General features: G+C 39.9%; 1 protein-coding gene across 7 annotated transcripts in view; it reads left to right on the plus strand.

Annotated features, from left to right (window-relative positions):
* Positions 1 to 24,259, plus strand: part of Nfib (nuclear factor I B) — a 208,836-nt gene that overhangs the window by 104,146 nt on the left and 80,431 nt on the right. For all 7 annotated transcript variants that reach the window (XM_010630968.2, XM_033757672.1, XM_033757667.1 and 4 more), the window contains one exon: positions 23,883 to 23,936. In XM_010630968.2, coding sequence (XP_010629270.1) covers positions 23,883 to 23,936 — 54 coding nt within the window. The remainder of the gene's footprint in view (positions 1 to 23,882; positions 23,937 to 24,259) is intronic.

A 24,259-nucleotide genomic window follows, 5' to 3' on the forward strand; every position in this document is an offset into this window, starting at 1 on the left:
ACTAGCAGTATTTTTGGAACACACCAACTTTAACTCACCCATCTGTTAAGAGTGGCCCATTGCTATATAGCTATGTGTCTTTGACCATTCGGATAGCAATTTGAACAAAGGCTGAATGTTCCTAAGTGTCTTATATATAGAATCATCATAATGGTGAAACATTATTCTGCTATAGAAAGATTCAGGGAAATATGTGTTTGTGCTTTCCGATGAATACTGGAGAGTAGATAATATTCAAAAGACGCATACCTTGGAAGAGACATTAGACTTGCTTTCATTACAATGAGGATTTAAAAAATTAAGTAAAAGTTGTGATTATGGACATATAGTTAAAGCAAGAAACACTGGGCATTTAGTGAATGAACAGTATGAACATAATGAAAGCCACCAGTCTGATCAGTGTTAAGAAGTTTGTCTTTGACCTCTGGATTGGCGTTTAGCAGAGACAAGAATGTTGGATTCAACTGAAACTTAAAATTACGGAATAGGAATCACTGCTAATAAGGATTATAAGACACTATATCAGGCCCAGGGTATCTCTCAGCCTGAGTTTAAACTTATAGAACACCTTGAAAAAGAAAAACGCAGCAACCTTATTATGCACTGTTTGGCAGTTGTAAATACAGCATGTTATCTGGGATTTAATTTTAATAGAAAAAAAAGGAGAAAGCCAACATACATGTTTTGAGAGTTAAGTGTATTTATGAAACACTTTAAAAAATTTGTTCGTGTTTTTTATAGCTCTGCTATGAAAAATAATCACTGTTCCCTTCCAGTATTCCCTCGTTCCCTTCCTTCTCGGTCTCCCTCCCTCCTTCCCTTTCCTTCCTTTTTTGTCACCCTTTCAAAAGTAATCAACCCTTGTATAGTACTTTGCAGAGATTGTGGACTGAGATTAATCTCAGTTTCATAGTTAAATATGTTTTGTGTCATGGACATAATTCCTCAGAATTTGAGGCATTTGCCGTGAAAGAGTATAAAAAGAGTTTGCTCTGTTAATGTTATTCTAATAATGTAAGAGAAATACGGCCTTTTAAAAAATGAGAGGCCAATTTTTGTTTTCATTTTGCATATGCATGTGCTTTAATGGAGACTACAAATCCGTGTCAAATCATGGGAAAATGTTGGCTTTGCTTGTGCTTTCCTGTAGTGTTTTAGTATGGTTGTTTAAAATTGTACCCTTTTCCCCAAAATATTAAATGAGTTTCTTTAATTTGTAGAGAGCATTGTGGGCATCTGTGTGACTGAAATGTCGAGGTGTGTGGAATTTCCTCAGACATTTTGTCATCATTTTCTAACTTGTAGTATTCCAATAAATTTTTTGTAATTCTTTTTTTTTTTTTTTCAAATTACTTTTTAACAAAATGTGGTGCCAGCCCCTCTTTGCGTGGGAAGTACCCTCTTGGCTTCGTGTGAGGACTCGGGCCTCGCCTGGGTGGCGGCAGCCTCTGCCCCGGCGAGGCGCGGGACCGCCCGTGCCAAGACGCTCTTGGCAGTGGAGATAAACTTTGTAGAGATACACAGTCCAGAAATATCTTATAATTACAAAGCACAGGGGGCAGAATGTTTTTACAATACAGCTGTGCTAATGTAAACATTTAATTTGGCAGCCTTCTCCACCCACTTTTCAATTAACCGGGTTTGTGCAGATCCTTTAGGTCTGTAATAAACTTTATTGCTACTTCTCTTACCATACGGTTTATGCAACACAGATCTGAGGGGCTTTTCTGGGTGGGGGTCCCATGCACTTAGTAAGGCACATTGTGAACGTTCCATTGCCATGAAGGGGAAGCAGAGTTCTCTGTCTTTAAAAATGCTAAAGGCCTGGTTTTACTGAAACAATTACTTTGGGGGAAAAATATGGGGGCTGTCTCCTCTGGCTTCTAAGGCATGTGAGAGGATATGAAAAGAAAGAGGTAAAATCACTTATGTAGCCACAAAAAGAAACTTGTGTTGGTGATCATTAAAAAAGATAAATGTCCCCTGCAATGCATGACTGTTTCAGAGATAAATTCCCAATAACAGTTCTTACAGATGTAATTATAATAATTGTGTGATCGCCATGATAATTACTCTTATAGAGTGAAAGAAATAATTTTCTATCTAAAGTAGCATTCAACTGTTCTGCTCACAAAGCTAGTCAATAGATCCCTTTTAGCTAACCTAAAAAATGGAAGAGGTCACAGAGCTTTAAATCTAAATTTGGTGTTAATTGACATTGAAAAAGAATTATTTTCCATAGGCAGATGACATTGCAATCTATGATACCTCTTTGAATAGATTTGCTTATACATTTCTCAGATGAGTTAAAGAAAACTTTGCAAATGCTAGACATATGGATGTACAGTTATTTAAAAGAAAAAAGATTTTTAAGTCATAATTTCATATCTTTTTATTTTGCATTGACTATGACTTTTAAAAGTTAGTGCCCTCCCCCCATTTTAATAATAGTAAACCAATTCTTGTGTTTTTCACTCAGGACTCCTTCATTTAGTCTGGACCTGTCGTGGTTCCACAATGGGGGGTGTGACCACACTGTAATTTTCAGTCTGAAAGAGCTCCAAAACTAGATAATAGATTCCTCTCATCCGCAAGATGATAGAGGCCAGAAAATTTCAAATCTGTGGTCGCATTATTTTATAGTCACATTATTTTATGCTGCTCTCACTATTTTGGCACCAGAGTCCCTGTACACATTCTGCTTATCATAGCTAAACAGTGCTGTTGCAATCTATGTCTTTTATTCTCCTGTATGTTTTAGTAGTTAAAAGCAAACTTTAAACAAAAACTTGTGTTTATGTGTGGGTGCGAAAAATGCCAAATTATTTTACAGATATAAATTGTGGATTCTGCTGATTTGTGAATTTTAAGCAGAGTCCATTTTATCTGTTAGCAAGAGAATGAATGTCAACATTGTACAAATTAAACTGTGAACTGCATGAAGACACGAGCAAGAAATGTTTTATTCACTATTGTAGAGTGGGTTCCAGGGTTGATACTTGAAAGGAACATTGTTGGTGTTTGATATTTTTTAATAAATGAATAAATGTTGTAACTCAGAATCATATTATTATATCATTATTATTTATGGTGCTAAGTATTGAAGCCAAGGACTTGTACATATTAGGCAAGCCTTCTGTTGCTGAGTGATACCCCAGCTTCTGAATCAGAATACTGCATATCAATTACTGTATAAACTGATGTCATTATGGCCCTTTTAGATAGTTTTGTCTTTGGGGGATTAATATTCTTTGTCTTGTTTTCTTCATGGATATTCTATCCAATAAATATATTCTATATTAAATATAAATGGATTCTTCTTTATACATGGTAGGTAGGATGCAGTAGGTCAAAATCTTGGAGAAAATAACAAATACAGCCAACCACAATGCAGTGTCAGAGTGGTGTATCGGTGACATGGGCCCTGAGGGCTGGCCTCTTTAGTGGAGTTAAAGTAAGGTCCAGGAAGAGTATAATCTCTGACTGAAATCCTAGGGCTTTGGAAAGAGTTTGTCTAGCATCAAAGAAGGGACATTTGAGGAATGAAACCTATCTGAGTAAATGCATGGAGACTCACATTTACACAGCATTTCAAAAAGGATCTTAAGGAAGGTGCTCCAGTTTAGGTGTTGGAAGTTAGGGACATAGGGGCAGGTATGAGAAAAGGTAGTATAATGGTTTGGCTGCGGGTGGTGAGGTGGGAGGCTATGTAGGAGTCAGGTAATGAAGTACCTAAAGCACTGCACAGAGGAGTTTGCAGATTGTTAGAATCCAGGCAGTGAGGAGCCTGTGAGGTGTACTAAGGAGCAGGGTGAAGTGCTTTCTGATGGCGTGGGGAGGATGGAGGAGTTCTGTAGTTTGAAGAATGGATCAGGATGTCTCTTGGAGACTGAGGCTTTTGTCAGATAAGAAGGTGAAAACCCAGCAAGGGATTTAGCAGCTATTGGGATGGAGCTGAGGGAAGGGTGTGAGGGTAGCTTCAGGGCTGACTAAATGCGAAGCTTTAAGGAGGTGGGGCTTCCCTGGCTGCAAGTGCTACTCACTGAGGACGGAATGGGCTGGGGTGGGCGGTGGGACGGCCTAGAGGGCAAGGGTTGGCTCTGTGTACTGGAGACAGCAGGAAGGTTTTTGCTGTCAACATGTGAGTATTGGACTTGAGTAGAGATTCAAAATCCTCTAAAACAAGTGCTGTCTGTAAGCACGGGGGGCGGGGGATCTGCACAGACAAGGTGGGCTGCTTGGAGGGACTATCACCAGTATTTAAGGGGCCCACAGGAGAGAAGATGGAAATCCAGATTGGAAAGAAACTCCAGAAAGGGGCGCTTGGAGGGAGCAAGAAGCAGTGCCCTGAAGGCAAGAGGAAGGAGAGCTTTTGAAAGTTAGGGTTACTGGGAGTCAGAGGCATCTGGGAAGGTCCAGGCAAGTCCTGGAGGTGAGGCTGCTTGAACTTGCTAACCTCTAGCCTAGATTATTATTTTCCCATCTTGGGTGGAGATCACAGTATTTGAGTTTTGCCCTAGTTCTTTATTCTGCATAATTTCACAGAAAGATTCAATTGTAGTTGGATCCTGGGTTTCTGTTTTTTAATTTTATTAATTTTATTGGTTCAGTTTAGGTATACAATATAATGACATCCATTGGTGGAGGACTGTACCTTTACATAACGGGTCCTCGGTTTCTTAAAGGATGAATTTTTATAGGTCTTAATAAATTTCTGCCAGCAAACAATGAATTACATTATTTGTAATTTCTTTGCTCTTTCAACCTTGAGGGAGAATTTTGCATGTTCTTTTTCATCTTGTTATATCATTGGTACTATATTTAAAGAAGCAGAAGCCACTTTGAAATTATGGTGTGAGTTTTGGAGAAGACACGAGCAATTTCATGGAAAATAAAGGAAAATATGCCCAAGTACAGAGCCCTGCGCCTTAATTGCTCTGACAAAGCCTTCAGACGTTCCCCTGAGGAGAAAATTACGCTCCAGGCCCCAAGTCCCTGAATTCACTGTTAGCAGCAGCAGTGAGGAACAATCTCTTTGCGGAATCCCCTTTACTCTCCTTCTCCCTGTGTGATTCCCCCATTTCAGCAGGAAAAAGACTCAGAAAGTGATATTATATTAGTTCATACAGAGCCACTTTAACAAGTCTGAGGGAACAGGCGAATGTGGGAGCGACTGGAAACAGGCTGCGGCCAGCAGGCCTCACCGGGGATCTTAGAGGGTTTCCTGATTCTTTGTTTGTTTGTTTGTTTGCTTTGATGTGTGGAGCCTCCAAATGGAGTGAAGTTCATTTTCAATAAGCAGTGTGGAGTTCAGAATATTTTCTTTGAATGCAAATAAATGAGCAAGTAGGAGGCTTGCTAGTTAAAAATAAAAAAAATTGAAAGCACAAATATGTATACACAGACACGTACATGTGTGTATATATACCCTTTTCAAAAATGAAAACGTACGTGAGCATTACGAGTCCCTGGTCCATCTTCACCGTTTTTCTTCCTTTCTTTTTTACATCTTGCCAGTCCCTTTCCATTCTGAGATACTGCCCTACCACTTCCTTAAGGAAACACACAGGGCAAATTAAGTTTCTGTAAGTAAAGGAGGATCCGGTTTAAGTAGATTAGGGTCTGGCATACCATTTAACTTTATCAGGCGTTTCAAGGGAGGATGTGCACTGTAGCCGGCTGGGCCTTGCCAATTAGCTGGGCTTTCCCCACTGTTTCTGGTTTGGCAAGGACGAGGCGGTTCACCCTGCCGCACTGCTGCCTGCCAAGGACACGAGGCCAGCTCCCTGCTTCCTGTCTTCCTCTCTGTGTCCTGGCCTTGCCTCCCAAGGAGCTGCCAGGATATGGTTGCCAAAAATCTTCCTTTGGAAAGGTCAGGCAACCTCAAGTCACCTATGCCAATATTTGGGTTTTCTTTTAATCCTCGTGTTCAACGTGGGAGAAAACTCTACAATGGAACCCTGGGTCACTTTGGATGGCTTGGGCACAGCAACAGAACCCAAAGAGTCCCTTGGCCAGTCAGGGAATGGTGCTTTGAGTGGAGTTCTATTTAAAGCTCAGTGAAGTGTGATAGCGTTCAGAATGGGTCAGTGTGGACTTGGATTTAGTTGCTTTTTAGGATTCATGGTACACGTGATTTTCAGCCAAAGCTGACTCCTGGAGCATCACAGGGCAGGGAGACAATTTGTGTCTGTGAGCAAGCATCAGCTGCCAAGGCCCTGGGACACGGCACAAGAACAGCATGCAGTTACCTGGGTGCCCGCTGCATGCGCCACTGTCTTGGCCTGAGCTTTGAGGTACATACAAATCAGGCCTTTCCAGGGAGGTCCAGGAATTAACAAGCATCTTGAATGATTATGACACGAAAATGTGCAGCCTCAGTGGACAGTATTACTGTTTACAAAACATCAGTAAGCCGAGGAGTATTTATTGCTTTGATTTAGAAAATTCTCCCCTGTGTCTTTTTCATTTGATTTGTTTCTTTGGGGAATACTTTATGCCTAATTTATATCTTTAGGTTTTATGTAAACCATCAGCATCAACAAATACTTTTTTTTTTGGTACCGGGGATTGAACTCATGACCTTGAGCTTATGAGGCAGGTGCAGCGCCACTGAGCTAAATCCCTGACCCCAGCAAATACTTTTCAGAAGACCGAAGTTTTTTTTTTTTAAGAAAGGAACCTTTGTACAATAACTTTCCCTGAATCAAAGCCCAAATTTTAAGATTTCCTATAGGGTGTTTTCTGTGACACACAGAGTCACCACAAATTGTGCACTAAACAGTTCTAGAAGGCCTGTCCTCGCACCCCACGCTGTGTAGGCTGCCTCCTGGAGATGTACAGCGTGACAGGCGTAGGGATGTCTGTTTTGAATGGGAAGTACTGTGTTTATTCCCCTCCCCGCTCCCCTCCTTTCCCTCCTCTTTCTGTAGGGCTGAGGGTTGAACGCAGGGCCTTGTACGTGCCAGGCATTCACTCTATTGCTGAGCTGCATCCTTGGCCCTCCTAATATTTTATAACGCAAAGCAGTTTTATTCCTAACCTTGAAAAATTCCATTTGAGGAATATGTAACTCTTAAAGTGACTGAAACCGAGCCATGTACTAAATCTCCTGGCTGTGGTATTTAATAGAGGGGAACTGTGTGTTCTGCCTGAAGACTCAGTGAAACATTAAAATAGCCGTGATATTCATTTTTGGATTTTCATGTAAAATTGTCCATAACACTTGTTTCCCTGAGCTCAGCATAATTCTTCTGTGTTGCTTTGTAATATTTCTAGGGCTGAGCCCAGGTTAACCTTCGTAATTTTGTCATTTTTTTCTAATTTATTTCCAAAATTTGCTGGAAAGCTGCAGCCTCAGGGACACCTCTGCCTTTCTGACACAACTAACAAACACCACGCTAATGTGGAACACATGTTCTGCTGAAGTTTACCTATAGCCTTGGGTTCCAAATTTGCAACTTCAGCATCTTCCATTGAAAAGGAACAGTACATTTTTCTCAAATCTCTTTTTGCCTCCCCTTGAACTATGGTCTTTTACAACAGTAATAAGGAAATGTGGTTATGGGTATAATTGCCATAAGGCAATTGTACCCTGGAGGACTGGCAGAATTTTCTTTTCTGTATCTGAGGGCTGGGCTTTATCAAGAAGATCATTTGCAAATAACTCAATTAGAATAATAACAACAATGGTTTTATTTTTATGGCAACTTTCCCTTAAAGAGATCAAAGTGCATTAGAGACGTCCTATCAGCTTCATTGTTCTAATACCCAGTGGATTGGAATAAATAAAAAAGTTTTATTACAGCTCCTTTGAGATAGAGGAGTGAGGCAGAGAGAGAGAGGTTAGGTAATGTCCTGAAGGTCAGAGAGAGAGGCAATGGGGAGCTGCAAGGAAAAACCAGGGTTTCCGGTTTCTCTGCAGGATATCAAGCTGCATTCTTTCCTAGGCTTTGCAAAGAAGGAGAAGAAAGCACAACCTATTTTAGGATTGCAAAATAACTGTAAGGGCATTGTTGCTCTCTTTGCGAATTAGTGCAAATGGAAGGTACGAAAGAGACTTGTTATCTAGCTGTTCTAATTTTTATGAAGTGGACCTTATACATTCTTGATTGGTTGGACCCGAACTACCAATTGTCTTCATCATTAATGGAGAGCTAATAGAATATTATATTTATAATTCCAAATTAAAAAAATTCTTGAGACTGCCAACAAATTTTGAGCCTATTAAGAAGCCACAGATCAAAGTTATTTTGCTTAAAGTGCAAACAGAAAACTTATCCAAGTGGTCTGATTATGATTTTTTAAAATGTATTATTTGTGGATTCCATAGTTCTGGAAAATGAGCATAATGAGCTTGAGGCCAATGTTTTTTGTTTTTTTGGCGGGTAGGGAAATTGGGAGAAAAATTACCACTAATCTTCCAACCTGATTTCGAGGAGCCTTGGAGCACACATTTGCTGGGGAGCAGACACAGTTGATGTTCCTAATGACTGCTGTTTAAGTGTCCAGTGTCCGGAGGAGGCTGGAAGTAACTGTTCTCTCCTTGGTATGGGAATTCCTTTCCATGAAATAGAAGCTGAAAGGTAGAAGTGCTTCCAGTTTTATTAAACCTGGTTTTCTCACGGGGACAGATGAGAATTTTTGAAAACCTCTCTTCAGTATCCAAGTTCTAGAGCAAGCTCCTCTGTCTTCATTTTATCCCAGGTGAGTACAGCCGCCTTCCACTTAGTGGACCCTCCCGAGTGGCAGGAGGAACGGTCTCTGGGCAGACTCCCTGTCCCTGCACTGCTGTGTTCTTATACTTAAGGAACATTCAGCCGAAACACACCCAGGTAGACAGCTGGATAGGAGCTAGACCCTCACCCAGCGTGAGTGTGTCTGCACAGTGCCGTAGAAAGGAAACGCCCATCGTGTCGGAGCAGGGTTAGTCCTGAAGAAGGACGGAGGGAATGAAAAATGCTTGCTCTGCCAGGTGACTGGATTGAATCACCCGCACTCCATGGCTGTGATTGCCAGATGCTATCTGTGGAAAACCTTCTGGTACTCGTCTGTCAGTATTCATTTATTTTATAAAGAAAACTGAAAGACTATTTTCTGGAGTGCTCCACCCCCCTTTTTGCTCCAGATTCCTCTTCCCCACTTGTTTTGGTTTTCATGATGGGGCGGATCTGTTCATCCCTGACACCACCACAGATCATGCTCCTTGAGAGAAAGTCTGGCAGTTGTCACCTTAAAAGCCCACTCATCACTGTGGATGGGAGTCCAATAGGAGGAGGAAACTTTGGCTTTGGGGTCCAGATTGGGGTGAACGAAATTTTGTATTCATTTCGAATCCGGGACCCGGACTTCATTGCAGCCATTTCCATCTCTGTGGACTAAATGAGCCAAATAAATGAAGATGAAGCAGCAACTTATAAAAATTGCTCATGTGTGCTTCAGACTTTCAAATGCTGGCGACATTAACTTTTGCCCAAATTTTACTTCATTATATAAACTATTCTATTGTTAGGGTTTGACAGGAAGTGGAATGTTTTGTCAACAAGTTGAAAAAGGGTAAGCATCGTTTTTTTCTTTTCTTCTTTCTTTCTTTTTTGAGAGAGGGTCCTTCTAGGTAATTGAGGCTCTCCTTGAACTCACCATGTAGCACAGGCTGACCTTGAACTTGTGGGGATCCTCCAGCCTCAGTCACCTGAGTTGTGCGATTACATGTGAGTGCCATCATGCTGGGCTTGAAAGAGGGAGAAGGAGAAGCATCGTTTCTTAAGCATGCCTTTGGAGGGGAAGAGCTTGTGATTTTTTTCCAGGCAAGGAAAGCTTTGTAGATTGGTGATGGGAGCCATAAAGCCAAACTTTGCTATCTTTACCGGTTTAAATCTGACCTTGGTCAGTTATACCTCAAATTCTTTATCTCTTTCAGCAGACAGTTGGTCTCATGAAGCAAACTCATGGTTTCAGTCGAATTCTTGGGCACAGAGAACCCACTTAGCCTTCTCTGGGACCTTGGTTGTTATTCTCAGCCAACATGCCCAGGTGTAAGTAGGTCTGAGAGAATGACCGTCTTCCCAGAGCAGAGCAGCACACTAGAGAAGCCTAAGATTCAAGTTTTCCAAGAGCAATCAAGAGGAAGCACAAGGGAGAGAAAGGAGGAGGGGTATTGAGGTGATATAATCTACCTCCAGTATTGAAAAATCATTAGCTTATAAACAACTCCAAAATAATTGTGTTCTGTCATATGTACTGAGATCTGTGTAAGTAGGTGGAGATTGTATTGAGTTCCAAAAAAATGTTCAAATACTTTGTCTGAAGGTGGAAGTTTGCTCTTCGCTGAATCAGTCTGTTTCTAGGATAGTACCTCTTTAAACCTATTTCTGGGCCAGTTATATCTGTCATAATTTCAGTTACCTGCTTAGTCACCTGCCAACAATTCAACCTCACTTGTTTTTATTTTGGTTCAAACCAAGTTATAGATCTGTGTGGCATGGCCCTTACATCAACTGCACTGAAAAACTGGATAATTTTTATTTATTTGTATTGACTTTTGTTATTGTAACTAGTAATGAAAGTTTAAGTTTTGAATGTCATGTATATTATAAAAAACCTGGTTAAAATTTATGTTCATATTTCTGCCTGGTATTAAACGTACTGTGCCTTACTCCTTATTACTAAAAAGTCACGGGCTGTTTCCATCTTGTGGTTTCAGCACAATTCCTATGGATTTTAATGTGTTTTCTATTAATATTTGTTAAATGAAATTTACAAAATATGCCTTGACACAAGTTTATTAACATAGTTGTCAGAATCTATGACATCTTTTTAAAATAATTTACTGAACTGGTTTTCAGTTGATACAGTATCCATGCAATGTTTCTTGGTGACTATCACAAGCTAGAGTGATAGCATTTAAAATGAGAAGTAAAAATGTGCAGGGGTGGGCATTCAGAGAGATGCAGAGGAAGCGAGTGTGGGGGTGTGGGAATGCAGGGCACAGTCAAGTGAGCCCCTCACACACCGGCTCGTCCTGCCGGAGACTCAGTGGGAAGTCGGTTGGCCGTGTGAGGACGGATGCTGTATGTCCTTGGTTGTGTCTCTTTCTCCTAGCAGGGCAGTTATATAGCACAGTTTCAAACAAGAAGACTGTAATATTATTTGCATTTGTGATCGTAAGGTTTGGTGCTGTGAGTTCATATATTTCCAGATGAATACAAACTCAAGTATTTTTATGTTCTCTTTTATTTGTAGAGTGTCCTAGTAAAGCATTGCGGACTATACAGTTCTGGTAGAGGAAAATACTCTTGCCTATTATTTATGATTGTTCTCATGTGAAAATGCTAGGTGTCAAGTGCGATCTTATACACTATTTCCTAGAGATAACAAACTGATGTTGAAATTATTTTCCTTTTCAAGTGTGTATTGTTGATGCATATTGGTATACATTTAAGACAGCTTCTTGGGTGTCTCCACATGACTCAGCCACTCAGATAACTGATAAGAATTTCAGCATTGAGCTTTGAGTAAGTGCACGAACGTCTACAAAGTAATCAAACTCATAATTGCTCCATTCAAGAAATATACACCTGTGGGTATAGGAATGACACATAAACACAGGGAAAGACTCACTTAGATGCAACTCGGTCGAAGTTGGATGGAGAGACTATTTGGTGGTCAAAAGAAGAAGTAGTAAATCTGGGTGGGTGGCTGGAAATATCAGAAGAGCTCCTAAAAGTCCGTATTTTGACCTTGGCATTGAAAATCTGGTTGATTTTCCAAGTATCAACAGCCTACATTATAAGAGACTTGGGAGGTAAGATGTCATATTGAGGACTGAATGGTGACAGTGCTGTATCACCTTTTATGAGAATCCTAAGAAATATTTGAAATGTATAAATATTTGAGGTGTTGTATTTTATCTGATACTATTTAACTGTGTTCCCTGACATTTATTTTAGAGTAATGAATCTATCAACCTTTAAAAAACACATGCATCTCTTAGAGTAAGGAAAAATGGAACTCTTGCCAGACAGTGGAGTAGCAGGGGCTCATGTTGACACCGGTGCAGTAGTGTTAGGAGAGCTGAAAAGCCAGATGGACAGTGAGGCACCGACAGGAGCCACCACCAGGACTAGAGTGGGGGTCAGTGTTACTGGGGCCTGTGAGCTGGAGTTGTCCCATGGGAGTGGGGGCCGCCAAGGAAGGAACCTGTGCATTTGAAGCTAGAACCACAAAAGGGAAAGCAACCACTGCTCAGAGACACCTGCTGCAGGGGGAGGTGTCCGGAAGGATTTCCCCTTCTTTTTTCCTGGCGTCTGAGTTTCCACACTGCTGCCGTTCCCTCCCATCAGTGCACCCAGTCTGCAGTCAGTTGTTAACAGATCTGGGAGAGGCAGTTCGCAGGAGACAGTGGGTGAGGGAGGAATCTGAGGACATTTTCATTTGGGGAACGGGGTGGAGGGAGAAGATTAATTTGAGGATGGGATTAATTTTGCATGTTCTCCAAGGTCTTAGCACACCAGTTTTTCTTATCATTGTTACAGTTGGTTTTATTCCACCTGAACATGTAGTTTATGACTTTATATCATAGCATGACTACTCAGTCCATTTTAAAGTCCCCCATGAATGATCTTGTTGGTTTATTTTCAGGCTTTTAATATGATTTAAATATTTAAAAATTTTTATTTTCTCTCATTACAACCAGTCTTTAATGCCAAAACAAACAGGTAACAGTGGAACTTGTTTATGTGACAGCCAGTTTTGACAAAGAGTTATGCACAATCTTGCCTTCCCTTTTTCTATCTTTTGGAAGTGCCAAGAGTGGAAAAGGACAGCTCCAACTGCCCATGTGAGTCCAGCACTGTCTACAACTCAGAGATAATGATGTGGTTTCCTGATTCTTTTGTGATTTGGTTGGAGGTTGGATATGCAATATAGTTTATTTTTTTATTGGGAGGCAATGTCAATTTAGAAAAAGCAGCACAATCAATTTGGAAAAATTGAACATTAGCCGTTAGTAATGTTATGTGCAATGAAAACAATCTTCATGAGCTTGGGAGATGAGTCTGGATAGAAAGCTTGATGCTGGGCTGTGTGGAGATTTTGTCACATCTGGAAGGCATTTGATGTATAGGATTACATAGGTTTGATACCATTCAGGGTTAAGACATATGGAGGGGACATTATGCAGAAACTTGTTCTTTTTCATACTTTTTAGATTTAGTTTAGAGATTTTTGAATCATAAGGATTCGATTTGAATCTCTATTTAAGATAAAATGAATAACACAGCAGAGCGGAAGGGGTTTGAGCACGTTCTGCACAGCTCCACGTCTTTATACTCTTGTTTCTTTAAAATAAAGTAAGTGGATGTTCTCACTATCTTTTTTCATTTTCCAAAAACCGTATTATGGAGTGGTGGACTCCATGGTGGACTTCCATAAGAGGCTGTTCCTTATTCTTGGCTTGAATCTTTTTCGTAAAAGGACTTTTAAAAAACATTTCTTCATATAATTATAATAAATTTTTATGTGTCTGTCAGGTTGTAAACTTATCAAAGTTTATAAACTCCTTTTAGTGGGCAGAATAATCTTTGCCTTCTCTTAAAAAATGAAGGAAAAATCATGGTGGTAAGCTATTTCTTTTGTTATTTTTTTCACTACAATTGCACTACGTTCCTCTTATGCACAGTTTCATTTTGCAGAAGGAAGTTACTATCTCCTTATTGTGTTTCCTCATTTTATCCCTTTTCTAAAATGCTAGTTCAATGATGCATTATTCATTAGTTTTATTCCTGGTAAATTAGCTTTTGCCCTGAAAACATGTGGACAGAAGTTCTTTGAACCACTTATCAAGGAACTATTGGAACATTTAATACCATTATCTGCCTCATCAGCAAACTTCCTGTTTCATCAAGTGACTTCTGTGACTTTTTCCTCCCATGTTACGATAAAGGTATTTTATAAAAAGAAGCAGTAATGAGTATCTGACACACTTGGTAGAAAGTAATCTATTTGTCATTTTACTCTGTTATTCAGTTCATTGTTACTCACCTTTGAGTTAAATATATACATTATTTTATATGAATATATAATCATTGAGAGCTATCATTAAATAATAAAGCAAGGACTGGTTATTAATCACATGCAACTAAAATAGTACATAAAAATTCTAATTTATTTTTGCTAAGCTTGTGTAATGATTTCAACATAAAAAATTTAATGCTTTGGCAAGGTAGCATTTTGGTTAGTATAAAGGAAGAATCTGTATTCAAGTAACAAATATTCCTTTGACTCAAATATATCTACGATAACAAGACACACCAAAAAGATAAGGATATGACGTTTTGGTTCATGGATTAAATCTGTTGGCATATTTGTATTAATAGAGAGGTTGCAAAGACTGAAAAATCAGAATATATAGCAATAACCAGGCAATCCAAAGTAATGATGACCATCACCGACAATTTGTTTATAATTTGACGGATGAAAATTGTTTTAAGTGCTGTGAGCCATCACTTGTGCACTGTGCAGTAGCGGTTGTTCATTCAGCACGTGTTGATTGAACATCTACTCTATGCCACGTACTATGCAAAGCAGTGAATAAATAGCAACATGGGTCTTAATCTGTGGATTTCAAAATGTAACAGGAGAATCGAGCTCTAACCCAGCCCTCTCACTACCTATGTTGTTAGTGTTTACAAAGTGAAAATAGATAACTTACAAAGTGTGAATTTTTCTGAGGGGTGAATAGCAATGAAAGTTTAAATTTTATTTAAAAAATAGTGTAGCATTTTCCACAAATTTTTGTATATATTTTCACTGTTAATTAATTTTTCCCTCACTCTTACTTCTAATCCCTTTGGCAGTGATTAGGATAAAGCTTTACCTTTTTCTTATCCAGTTCTAAGTAACTGGACAAAAAGAAATTTAGTTCAGGCAAGAAAAAAGAAAAATAAAATTGATTCAGCGCAGAAGTGGTTTGCTGAGGCTAGGAGTAAAAGTATGTGGTAGTTACTGAATGGAACCCAGGAGTTCAGATCCTCCATTCAGTTTGAAGAGCATATATCTTGATTCCTGAGAAGAAAGATCACCAGTGCAATACTAGAAAGTCTTGTGTTTAATTCAAACATAGACACATAATAGTACATTAAGCTTTGGAAAGTGCCTGACAGCAAGAAGCACCACATGTACACAGCAGAGTAGATGTGTAGGATTTAGAGGCCGTGTAACAAATGCTGTTCTGGACTTGGGAGGGAAACATGCTTTTATGCTTTTCCCTTAGATCACAGACATGGCACTTGGTTTATGCTGAAATTTTGCCTTGATTTCTCAATTTTCCTCCATAATTATGTTGAGTCTGATAACATTCCAGTTTTTATTTTCAGATTCTTACTTCATCAATATTCTCCTTGCTATAGAATGCAGGTTTCTTGGGCTTGGGGGCAGAGTGTATGTTACATAGAATAGTTGAAATCCAAAACGTCTCCCAGATGGAAAAGGCAGGACAATCATCTCTTTTCCTACTGGGTCTGGCCAGGCTTTAGAAAGGACTTCATTGTTGTCATGTGGCAAACTGCATTGGCAGATTGTTCTTTAAAGTACACAGTGGTGTGTTCATCTGCTATTATGAGATATGGGCAGCATTTACAAAAGATTATAAATCTTACAACTCTCTTCAGCACCTTAAAATACAGCTGGAAATGTTTTGCTTCCAGCAAACATGCAATCTTCATAAAATTGGAAAAGAAATGTTTTGAATAAATAATGCTTGAGTTTGTTTCTCTCTAGTGTGAGAAGTATTTTTTTAAGTGAAAATCATGCCATAAAACCCTTCCCTTCTCTACATTAACACCATTGCCTCTGTGTTTGTATTATGCCGGTGTACTTATTATTATATTTTTAAAGTCTGCCAGATTGCTGTGTCTTGTTTTTAAAGATAGAAAACTGGATTTGCTCCCAGGGACTCATTCTCGAACTAGGCCAGTTAAAAAACTAAAGAAGGATTGAGTCAGTTAATTAATTTAAATAAAATTACAAATAAAAAACATTATGCAATCTTGATTTAATTACCACATTTTATTTGCTTAATTGAAAACACTGTACAAAGATAGCACTCTTGACAGTGACCAGTATGGAGTCTTCACATTCTATGGCAAGAGGTGCACGTGATGGGGTTGTGCCCTTCTGTTCACTCAGTCCAGTCCGGTCGCTGACCTTGATCCTGAGTGGGAAGGTGCGATTGGTTGTACCGGCCTTCGCAGGTGGGTCCTGGTGCTGCTCATGCAAGCCTGCGCTCTAGTCCCAGGTCAGTGGGGAGCACTTCCAGGCAGTGTTCCGCTGGTTCTGCTCGTGGTGCCCTGGTGAAGCGCCTTTGGTTTGTCGGGGTGCCCTCATGTCATGTTTTTCCCTTTAAATTTCAGTGGGCTTTGTTTTTCAGTTAACTCTGTTAACAGGTTTTAGTCTTGAACACAAACAAATCCTTATTTTAATCCTTGGGGTGTGATGCTTTGAATCTAATGTCTATGTTAAACAAAATGTGGCTCTTAAAAAAAAAAGTTGGGTGAAAGAACTAGCGGGAACTGTAGGAATAAGAAATAGCATATATTATATACCCCTTCTCTTATTCTATAAATTCAGTTAGTTTATTTGTAAGGGTTGTTAATATAATGACTAACTCTTTTAAGTGTGTTTTGCTAAATTGTGTATTTAAATCAGTATTAAATAATAGGCGGAACTGAAGGTATATGAGGTGAAGAAATAGACATGAAAAGGTATGATTAAAAGTGTGTGGAAGCCACAGTCCCCTAGTATTATTTTGAAACTTCTAAAACTATTCGGAGAGGCTTGGTTTCTCTTGTTTAGGACTGAGTTTAGGTGAATGGTCGGTCACACCACTAAAAACATATTGAAGACTTCATTAAAAAGTAATAGAGCCAACACTTCTACGTATGGATTGTTGACCAAATTTTGCATGAAGTGAGCTCCAAATAACAATGTGTTGTTGAGAAACAGGAATAGAAGCCAAGAGGGGAAAGGAAAGAGGGGAGCAATTTCCCCACACACATGCTCAGGGTCCAGGCAAGCACTTATAAAATGTCCCTATGTATCTTTACTTACTGAAATATTTAGTAGAGAGAAAATGAGATATTGCAAAACTATAGTCTTGGGTTACCCTAATTAATAGAAACACACCTATTAAAACTGAAACAGTATTTCAACTGTGCTGGAGAGAAAAAAAGGCAAGTAATATGATAGGAATTGTGATTACATAACGTGAACTCACCATAAATCCAGGGAAATCAGTCATGGCCGGTGCTAAACTGCCAGGAGTAAGGCAAGGGTTGAGGGAGGGGAGGAGAGGAAAAGAGTTGGACCAAAGAGAATACGTCTCTCCCCATATTTTTAAAAATGTAAATGTTATCCAGGCATGGTGGCACATGCCTGTAATGCCAGTACTCAGAGGGAGGCTGAGGCAGGAAGATTGCCGTGAGTTCGAGGCCAGCCTGAACTACATAGCAAGACCCTGTTTAGGGGGAAAAAAATTAAATGTTTATGTCTTTTTTTGTTGGCCTTGTATAAAAGATATGAACTTGTATCCCTTCCTTCAAGTTTTTTTTTTAACATCTTAGCTTTTTCTTAAGTGTTTCTGTCAGGCTATGTATCTAATTTTCAAAGATATACTATTTTCTTATGTTGATAATTAAGGTTGTAGGAAGAAAGAGACCGTTCTGTGCCCTTAAAAGAAGGCTCTCATAATATTCTTTAGCTGACAATGGGCTATTTCTTTACCTGCTTAAGGCAAAGGATTATGACAAAGAGGCCCTTTATCACATGATGACTAATTTTAGTTCTAGCAAGAGGCTATCTGCAGGCTAACAGGTTACAGTTTGGGTTTCATTTACTCTTCTGATATCCCTTGATATAAAAGCTATATTGTTATAGAATCATATAATTTTAGAGCCAGAAGGGCCCGACAGTTTACCTTGCTCAGTTCTTTCTTTGCACAAAAATGACTGTAAATTTAAATCATGCTTCTCAAATTTAATTTTCCTATTGATATGCAAGTCGCTGTGTCAGGACATAAAACAAACTTCTGGAATGAGCTCCTTCTAAAAGTAGGCAGTGTACTCCTTGGCTCCCGCTTATGAATTGGGAACCTGTTTCTTGAACCCTCATGCAACATTTCTTCCTTTTGGAGGAGAGGCCCCAAAACTAATTCCTGGTGCAAAGTATCCGCCATCTCTACCCCTTCCTGTTTGCAGATGTTCATTTCGGAGTTGAGCAGAGTTGAGCTTACATTATTAGCTTGGGGAGACAGCCCTTCCAATGACACATGCCCCATTTGCTTGCCACGAGAGCTTTTCTGTTTCCTTGCGGTGTTCATTTCTGTGGAGTGGCACACTTTATCTTTCCTTTATTCTGCACTTCTGCAGCTTATAGATCTTTGGTCTTGTTCAGTTGTCTTAACCACATGTGCCAGGCCTCACCTTAAACGATACACGGGGCAGAGTCTCTGCTGCCATACTTACTGCTGCACAGTGAGCAGAGATGATGCCAGCGTGGAGGCTTCGGGGAGTTGGAGGGGACCTCGTGTACAGTGACTGAGGCATGAAATGTGGAAGCCAGAAGGCTGACATACAGCACGGCACTCCAGAACGCTTGCAGCCCTTTCGTGGGCATTTGAACACGCGGAAGGCTGTTAGGGAGTTAGCTGCATCAGTCTGGCGTTCTATCAAGGCTGCTCGGTAAAGGGGTGAAACATGAGATAGAAAGGTTGTGAGCCTAGGTCATTTTCCAGTACCCTGTTCCCGGGGCCACCTAACAGCTAATGTCCTGTGTGACAGGGCTTTGCCCACCCTTCCTGAGAAGAATTGTTTTTTTTTAAAAACATATTTATTCCACAGAGTATTACTATTTTATTTTAAATTAATTAAAAAAACTAATACATTAAAACATTGTGCACTTGTAATGTTCTAACTACATGAATATATTTTGCAATGTTTAAGGTTAAACATACCTATTTCCTCTGATGTTAATAATAAAATTCTTCTAGCTTTTGAGATGTACAGTGTATTACCATTACCTGGGGTAACCCTACTGCAATAGCACACCGCGTCTTACTGCTGTGTAACTTTCGCTTGGTGCTCATTGTTCAGTCCTTCCAATTCTTCCTTCCCAGGTTGTATATTTCTATCCCTCTAGGCTACTTCTGAGCTTCTTGAAGGCATATATTTAATAATAAAATTCTTCTAGCTTTTGAGATGTACAGTGTATTACCATTACCTGGGGTAACCCTACTGCAATAGCACACCGCGTCTTACTGCTGTGTAACTTTCGCTTGGTGCTCATTGTTCAGTCCTTCCAATTCTTCCTTCCCAGGTTGTATATTTCTATCCCTCTAGGCTACTTCTGAGCTTCTTGAAGGCATATATTTTAAACTTAATAAGCATTAAGTGCCTACCATGTCCCAAGCATTACCAAGCATTCGGATATAGAAAGTATTCCATAAATCTTGTTGATTTTCATTTAATTTTGTGTTTACATTAATGACTTCCAAAACATCTTTGTCCAGTTTGATAATCTATCTGCCTCAGAGAGTTGCAGTTTATTCCCTCCAAAAAGTTATTGCTCAGTAACAAACATTTTACAGGCCATAATTTTTTAATTAGCATGTATATTTAACTTTCATTTTATTGGACTTCTACCAGATTATCCACACAACATTGGACTTTCCTTTGTTTAGCAAAGAGCCCCTAATCTAGAGTTTAGAATCAGCCTGTCTTTAACACATTGATTGGTGTACATATTTCTGTGGTAATAATAATGATTTCCAATTTAATAAAGCTAAATGATACTGAAAGTTCTGAAAAATGTTTTGGTTTTATTGGTAAATGGTGGAAAGTATGAGGAAAGTTAGGGGAAGATAGATTCTCAGAAACATTTAATCTGCTGAAGGATCGATACGGCTTCTTGTGGTTTTGAGGTTGTGCCATCCCAGAAGCAGTGGGCCAGAGTAAGTGGCTGGCAGGGAGCAGACCATGTGACACTGGACAAGCCATTCAGTTCCCTCTGTACTCTAAGGTCTTCCCTACCCCTGAGTCTTGGGAGACTTGGGAAACCCTAAGCTAAAGTTGAGATATAGAAGATCCAAGACTGTTTTCAAAAAGGGATGAACAGAAGGACGCAAGAAATGTTGAAAGGTGTATATGTTGATGTGAGCCTCTTCTGTTCCTGGTGAATCTTTAATCTGAAGAAGAGAAACTGACTGACTTAAAAGTGTGATAATGTGGAAATTCATTACCTTTTCCCCTAAAGTGATAAGTCAGTGTTTAAATTTGCACGGGTGCAGTGGCTTGCATCTATGGTCTGATGGCGGGTGGTGAAAAGTAGAGGGAGTAAGGAAGGACTGTTTGGGCCAACTGCCTTTTGAGTCCCCTCTCTTCTTCATAGCACCCAGAAGTCTGCAGCCTGAGGGAGGTAATTTCCTTGAACGACCTCTCTCTACTGCCTTGGAGCATGGAGAAACATAGTGCCCACTGCCCTTTGGACCCTCCCACGTCCAGTTGCTCCCCGGTCATTTTTAGATGCTTCACAGGGTTCAGCGGAATTTAGTTAAGTCCACTTTCTTGCTTTCTTCTTGAGAGCCCCTTAAAATAGAAATCATTTTTAAATGAGACTGTGCTTAATAGTATCTTTTGCTTTCTGAGCTCGTAGGAGGTGTCGAACCAGGGCATGGTGCTGAGATGATAAAATCATTGCAGTGATTCTGCGAGACACATAGTTTTATGTAGTTTTCAAGATCAAAATGCAAGACTCTAAGAATTAAGTAATTTTATGAGATCACAGGGTTAGTGAGAGACAAAGTTGTGATTCACCGTAACATATCACACACACACTTATGCACATGCACACACACACATGGTAGGCCGGGAGACTGGGTAAATGAGATGGAAGTGGTGAAAGAAAACCTTTGAGCATAAAGTAATTTGACCTAGGTGGTGAATTGGAAGGTTTTAGATGTGGTCTGAATAATTCCTCCTCTGAAGTCAACCACAGTAACAGCTTATTTCTGGCTTCTCTGCCATGACTCGCTGGTCACTTCCTCTCCAAGCAGTTAGAGAACTAAGCATCCATATAGGGGGACATAAGAGTGAAGAGCAGATTGTGGTGTTAGAATTTACAGTTGCAAAGTAAACTTTCTGTTGCTCACCTGCTGAGGGAGCCTTTGTGCTTTGGGGACGTGGTGTATTCTATTCTGCTTCATGAGAGTCACAGGCTTAGGAGGATGGAGAAAAACCTATCACTGAGTGCCATAAACACTGGATCATCTTAGAAAGTGGAATTGCGACAAAAGGCAAATGTGTGATTCAGATTGAACATTCACTTCAGCTGTCTCTCAGATGTGGCTTTTGTAGGACATATTGTTTTTTTCTTCAGCTGAAGAAGTTGATCTACAGTTGTTGAAAGTAGGAAGGAAAACTAAAATTTGAAATGAAAATAAATAGAGTTTCTCAGCTGGGTGTGGTTGGCACACACCTGTAATCCCAGCACTCGGAAGGCTGAGGCAGGAGGATCGCTGTGAGTTCAAGACCAGCCTGGGCTACACAGTGAGTTCCAGGTCACTCTCAGCTACATAGTCTCAACCCCCCGCAAAAAAAGAATAGAGTTTTTCAATTGGAGATGCCATTGTGCTAACTGAATACTTCCTTAGGGATGGAAGAGATGTTTATTCTTTCTCCACTGGACCCAAAGATTAGCGACAAATGGCTGGGAAGGGGATATGTGGTACTGTTGTGGAGTCCATGTGAGGAAACATAGTAAGGCCACGTGCAGCTTGCAGCTTCTGAAACGTGGCAACGCCTGCACTGTGCCCACTAAAAACAGCTTTCGCCTGCCTCTTGTGTCACATGCACATGTAGACTTTAGTAAGTAGGTGGTTGCTTTAGAGGGAAATGTAGAATCTGGGGAGGAGCTGGTCAGTGGATATATGGTACATGAGTTGGAATCTCCCTCAGCATGTTAGAGCCAAATTGCAGTGTAGAATAAACACTGGAAGGCATTTGTCAGAGAGCTCAGAGCAGAAAAAGCTGAGACTGTAAGCAAAATAATACAATTTATTATTTTCACGTAACCCTTATACTCTAGGCCTGGAAAGTGGCCAATATTGTACGCTCTTTGATAGAACTGTGGAAAGAGAAAGGTAGGTGCTCCTAAGTTACAAGTCAGTCTTGCCTTGATTCCAGAAAAAAAAAAACAAAACCCAAAAACAAAACGCAATTCATGGGACAGAGGGATGAAGACTTGAGAGACTCCAGGCAGACTCCGGACTGCAGGAGTGGTCCTTTGCAGTTTCTTCACTTCCATTTTGGGGAACCAGGAATAAGTTGGAGGACAGTGTGGGAGTCACTAAATATGTTTGTGAAGATTTCATGAAAGCTGTTCTGGACCGAAAAGAAATGGGGTAAAGTTCTGTTTCTCTGTACTCTCGGTGTTAAACCTAAACTGATAGGCATGAGGCAAAGTGCAGAAATAAATGACTGCGTTTTATATTTTATACAGGATGAAATTAACAGGATATTCTTGCATTTAACAGTAGAAGCAGCAATTTCAGTACGTTAATCCCTTTCCTGGAAGAGCAGAAATGCAGAACCCGGTGTTTCTGGCTGACCGAGAGACTCAGTCTCGGTGTGGGCTCAAGTGTGACAGTGGTCAGCGTCAGTGGATGGTTGTCCAGGGTGGAGCCCTCATGGCTGCCCCACCTGTCACATGTTATAGAAATTCACCATCCAGTTCAACATTGCCTTTGCTAGGCAAGCGAAGCAGGCTGCTGCACCCTTCCTCTGGCACTGACTACAAGCCTGGTGCATTCACAGTCATGAACAGCGCAGTGAGGAAGACACAAAAGAAGTAGGCAGAAACCCTGCCTCTGCTCAGGAGCATGTAATTTAGTTGGGGAGACAAAACTTAAATGCTAGAACCAATAAAAGAAGATTACAAAGCGACCTGCTAGTAAGTGTATAATAACAAGGGACAAATGACACAGATGAGAGCAGAGGGCACATGGAGGCAGGGGAGCGAGCGTAACACGTCAGCACTGGATCAGTAGGAAAGGCATGTTGTCTAACAGTTGTATATCACACTGTTGAATTTTTTTCCTGTAGCATCAGAGAGGAAGAATGTGTGATAAGAAATTCATATATATACATCGATCTCTTCCCCCTTATCTGAGAAGTCTTTCAGGCTATCACAGATGGAAATTAAATTGATCCAACAATTTGCTCTCCACAAAGCCATGGTGGTTTCTACCTAGTAATTTATGCCGTTCCTGGTGTTTGCAAATCGATTGCTATTATGGGATGTAGACAAATCTGGGCCGGGATCCAGTAGTTTGGGGGATTTTTGGAGTGGATATGCGTTCATGTGTGTGAAATCCTGGAAGAGCAGGCTCTCTTTTCTGTGTATTTTACCATTCGAATATAAACATATTTCCAGGTTTTAAAAAGCATGTTTAATTATCCTCAGATTGGATTTTTAAGGCTCTGCATCTGCTTTTCTTCGTATTTCTACCGACTGACCTTGATATTTGCCTAACCTTCAAACTATCATTAGTGGTTTTGTAGACAGAACTTTTGTTTCAAAAAATTCTTGCTCTGCCTCAAAAATGTTATAGATCAATCCTTTAAAATTTTCCTTTTGACGTAGAAATAGATATAGATATTCATTTAGTTTGATGACTAAACTGTTCCTATCAAAAGGCTTGGGAAAAATATGCTTTATTTAAACACTCAACCTCATTGTTGTACCTTTAATTTTTTTTTTAAAGTCCTTCTGAGGATTGTGAAATTCTTTCAAAACAAATTAAAAAGAAAACATTTTCTGTGATTTCTTTATAGATTCTGGACAATCAGGAAGTCCAAGCCACAATGATCCTGCCAAGAACCCTCCAGGTAAATATGTGTTCCAGGACGCTTGCAGTCTGACATTGTTGGAGAACAAAGGTACCACTGTATAGACAAACACCCCGATTGGTCCGGTGCCTGTTGTTCTGGCAGGCAGGTATGACTGGGACAAGATGTGATTGTGTTAGGCCTTTGTAGTGGCAAATGCTTCAATATTTGCGTCACTTAACCTAATCACCAACGTTTTAATTTTTGTTGGTATTTCTTTAAAGTCGAATATGCATGGATTTTAGTTGTGTATCTTTCAGGGACTAAAAAGTCGTTGTTAGAAAAGCAAAAAAAAAAAAAAAAAAAAAAAAAAAAAAAAAAAA

Source organism: Fukomys damarensis, unplaced genomic scaffold, assembly GCF_012274545.1.
Source record: "Fukomys damarensis isolate Sample0158 unplaced genomic scaffold, DMR_v1.0_HiC HiC_scaffold_31, whole genome shotgun sequence".
Lineage (NCBI taxonomy): Eukaryota > Metazoa > Chordata > Mammalia > Rodentia > Bathyergidae > Fukomys > Fukomys damarensis.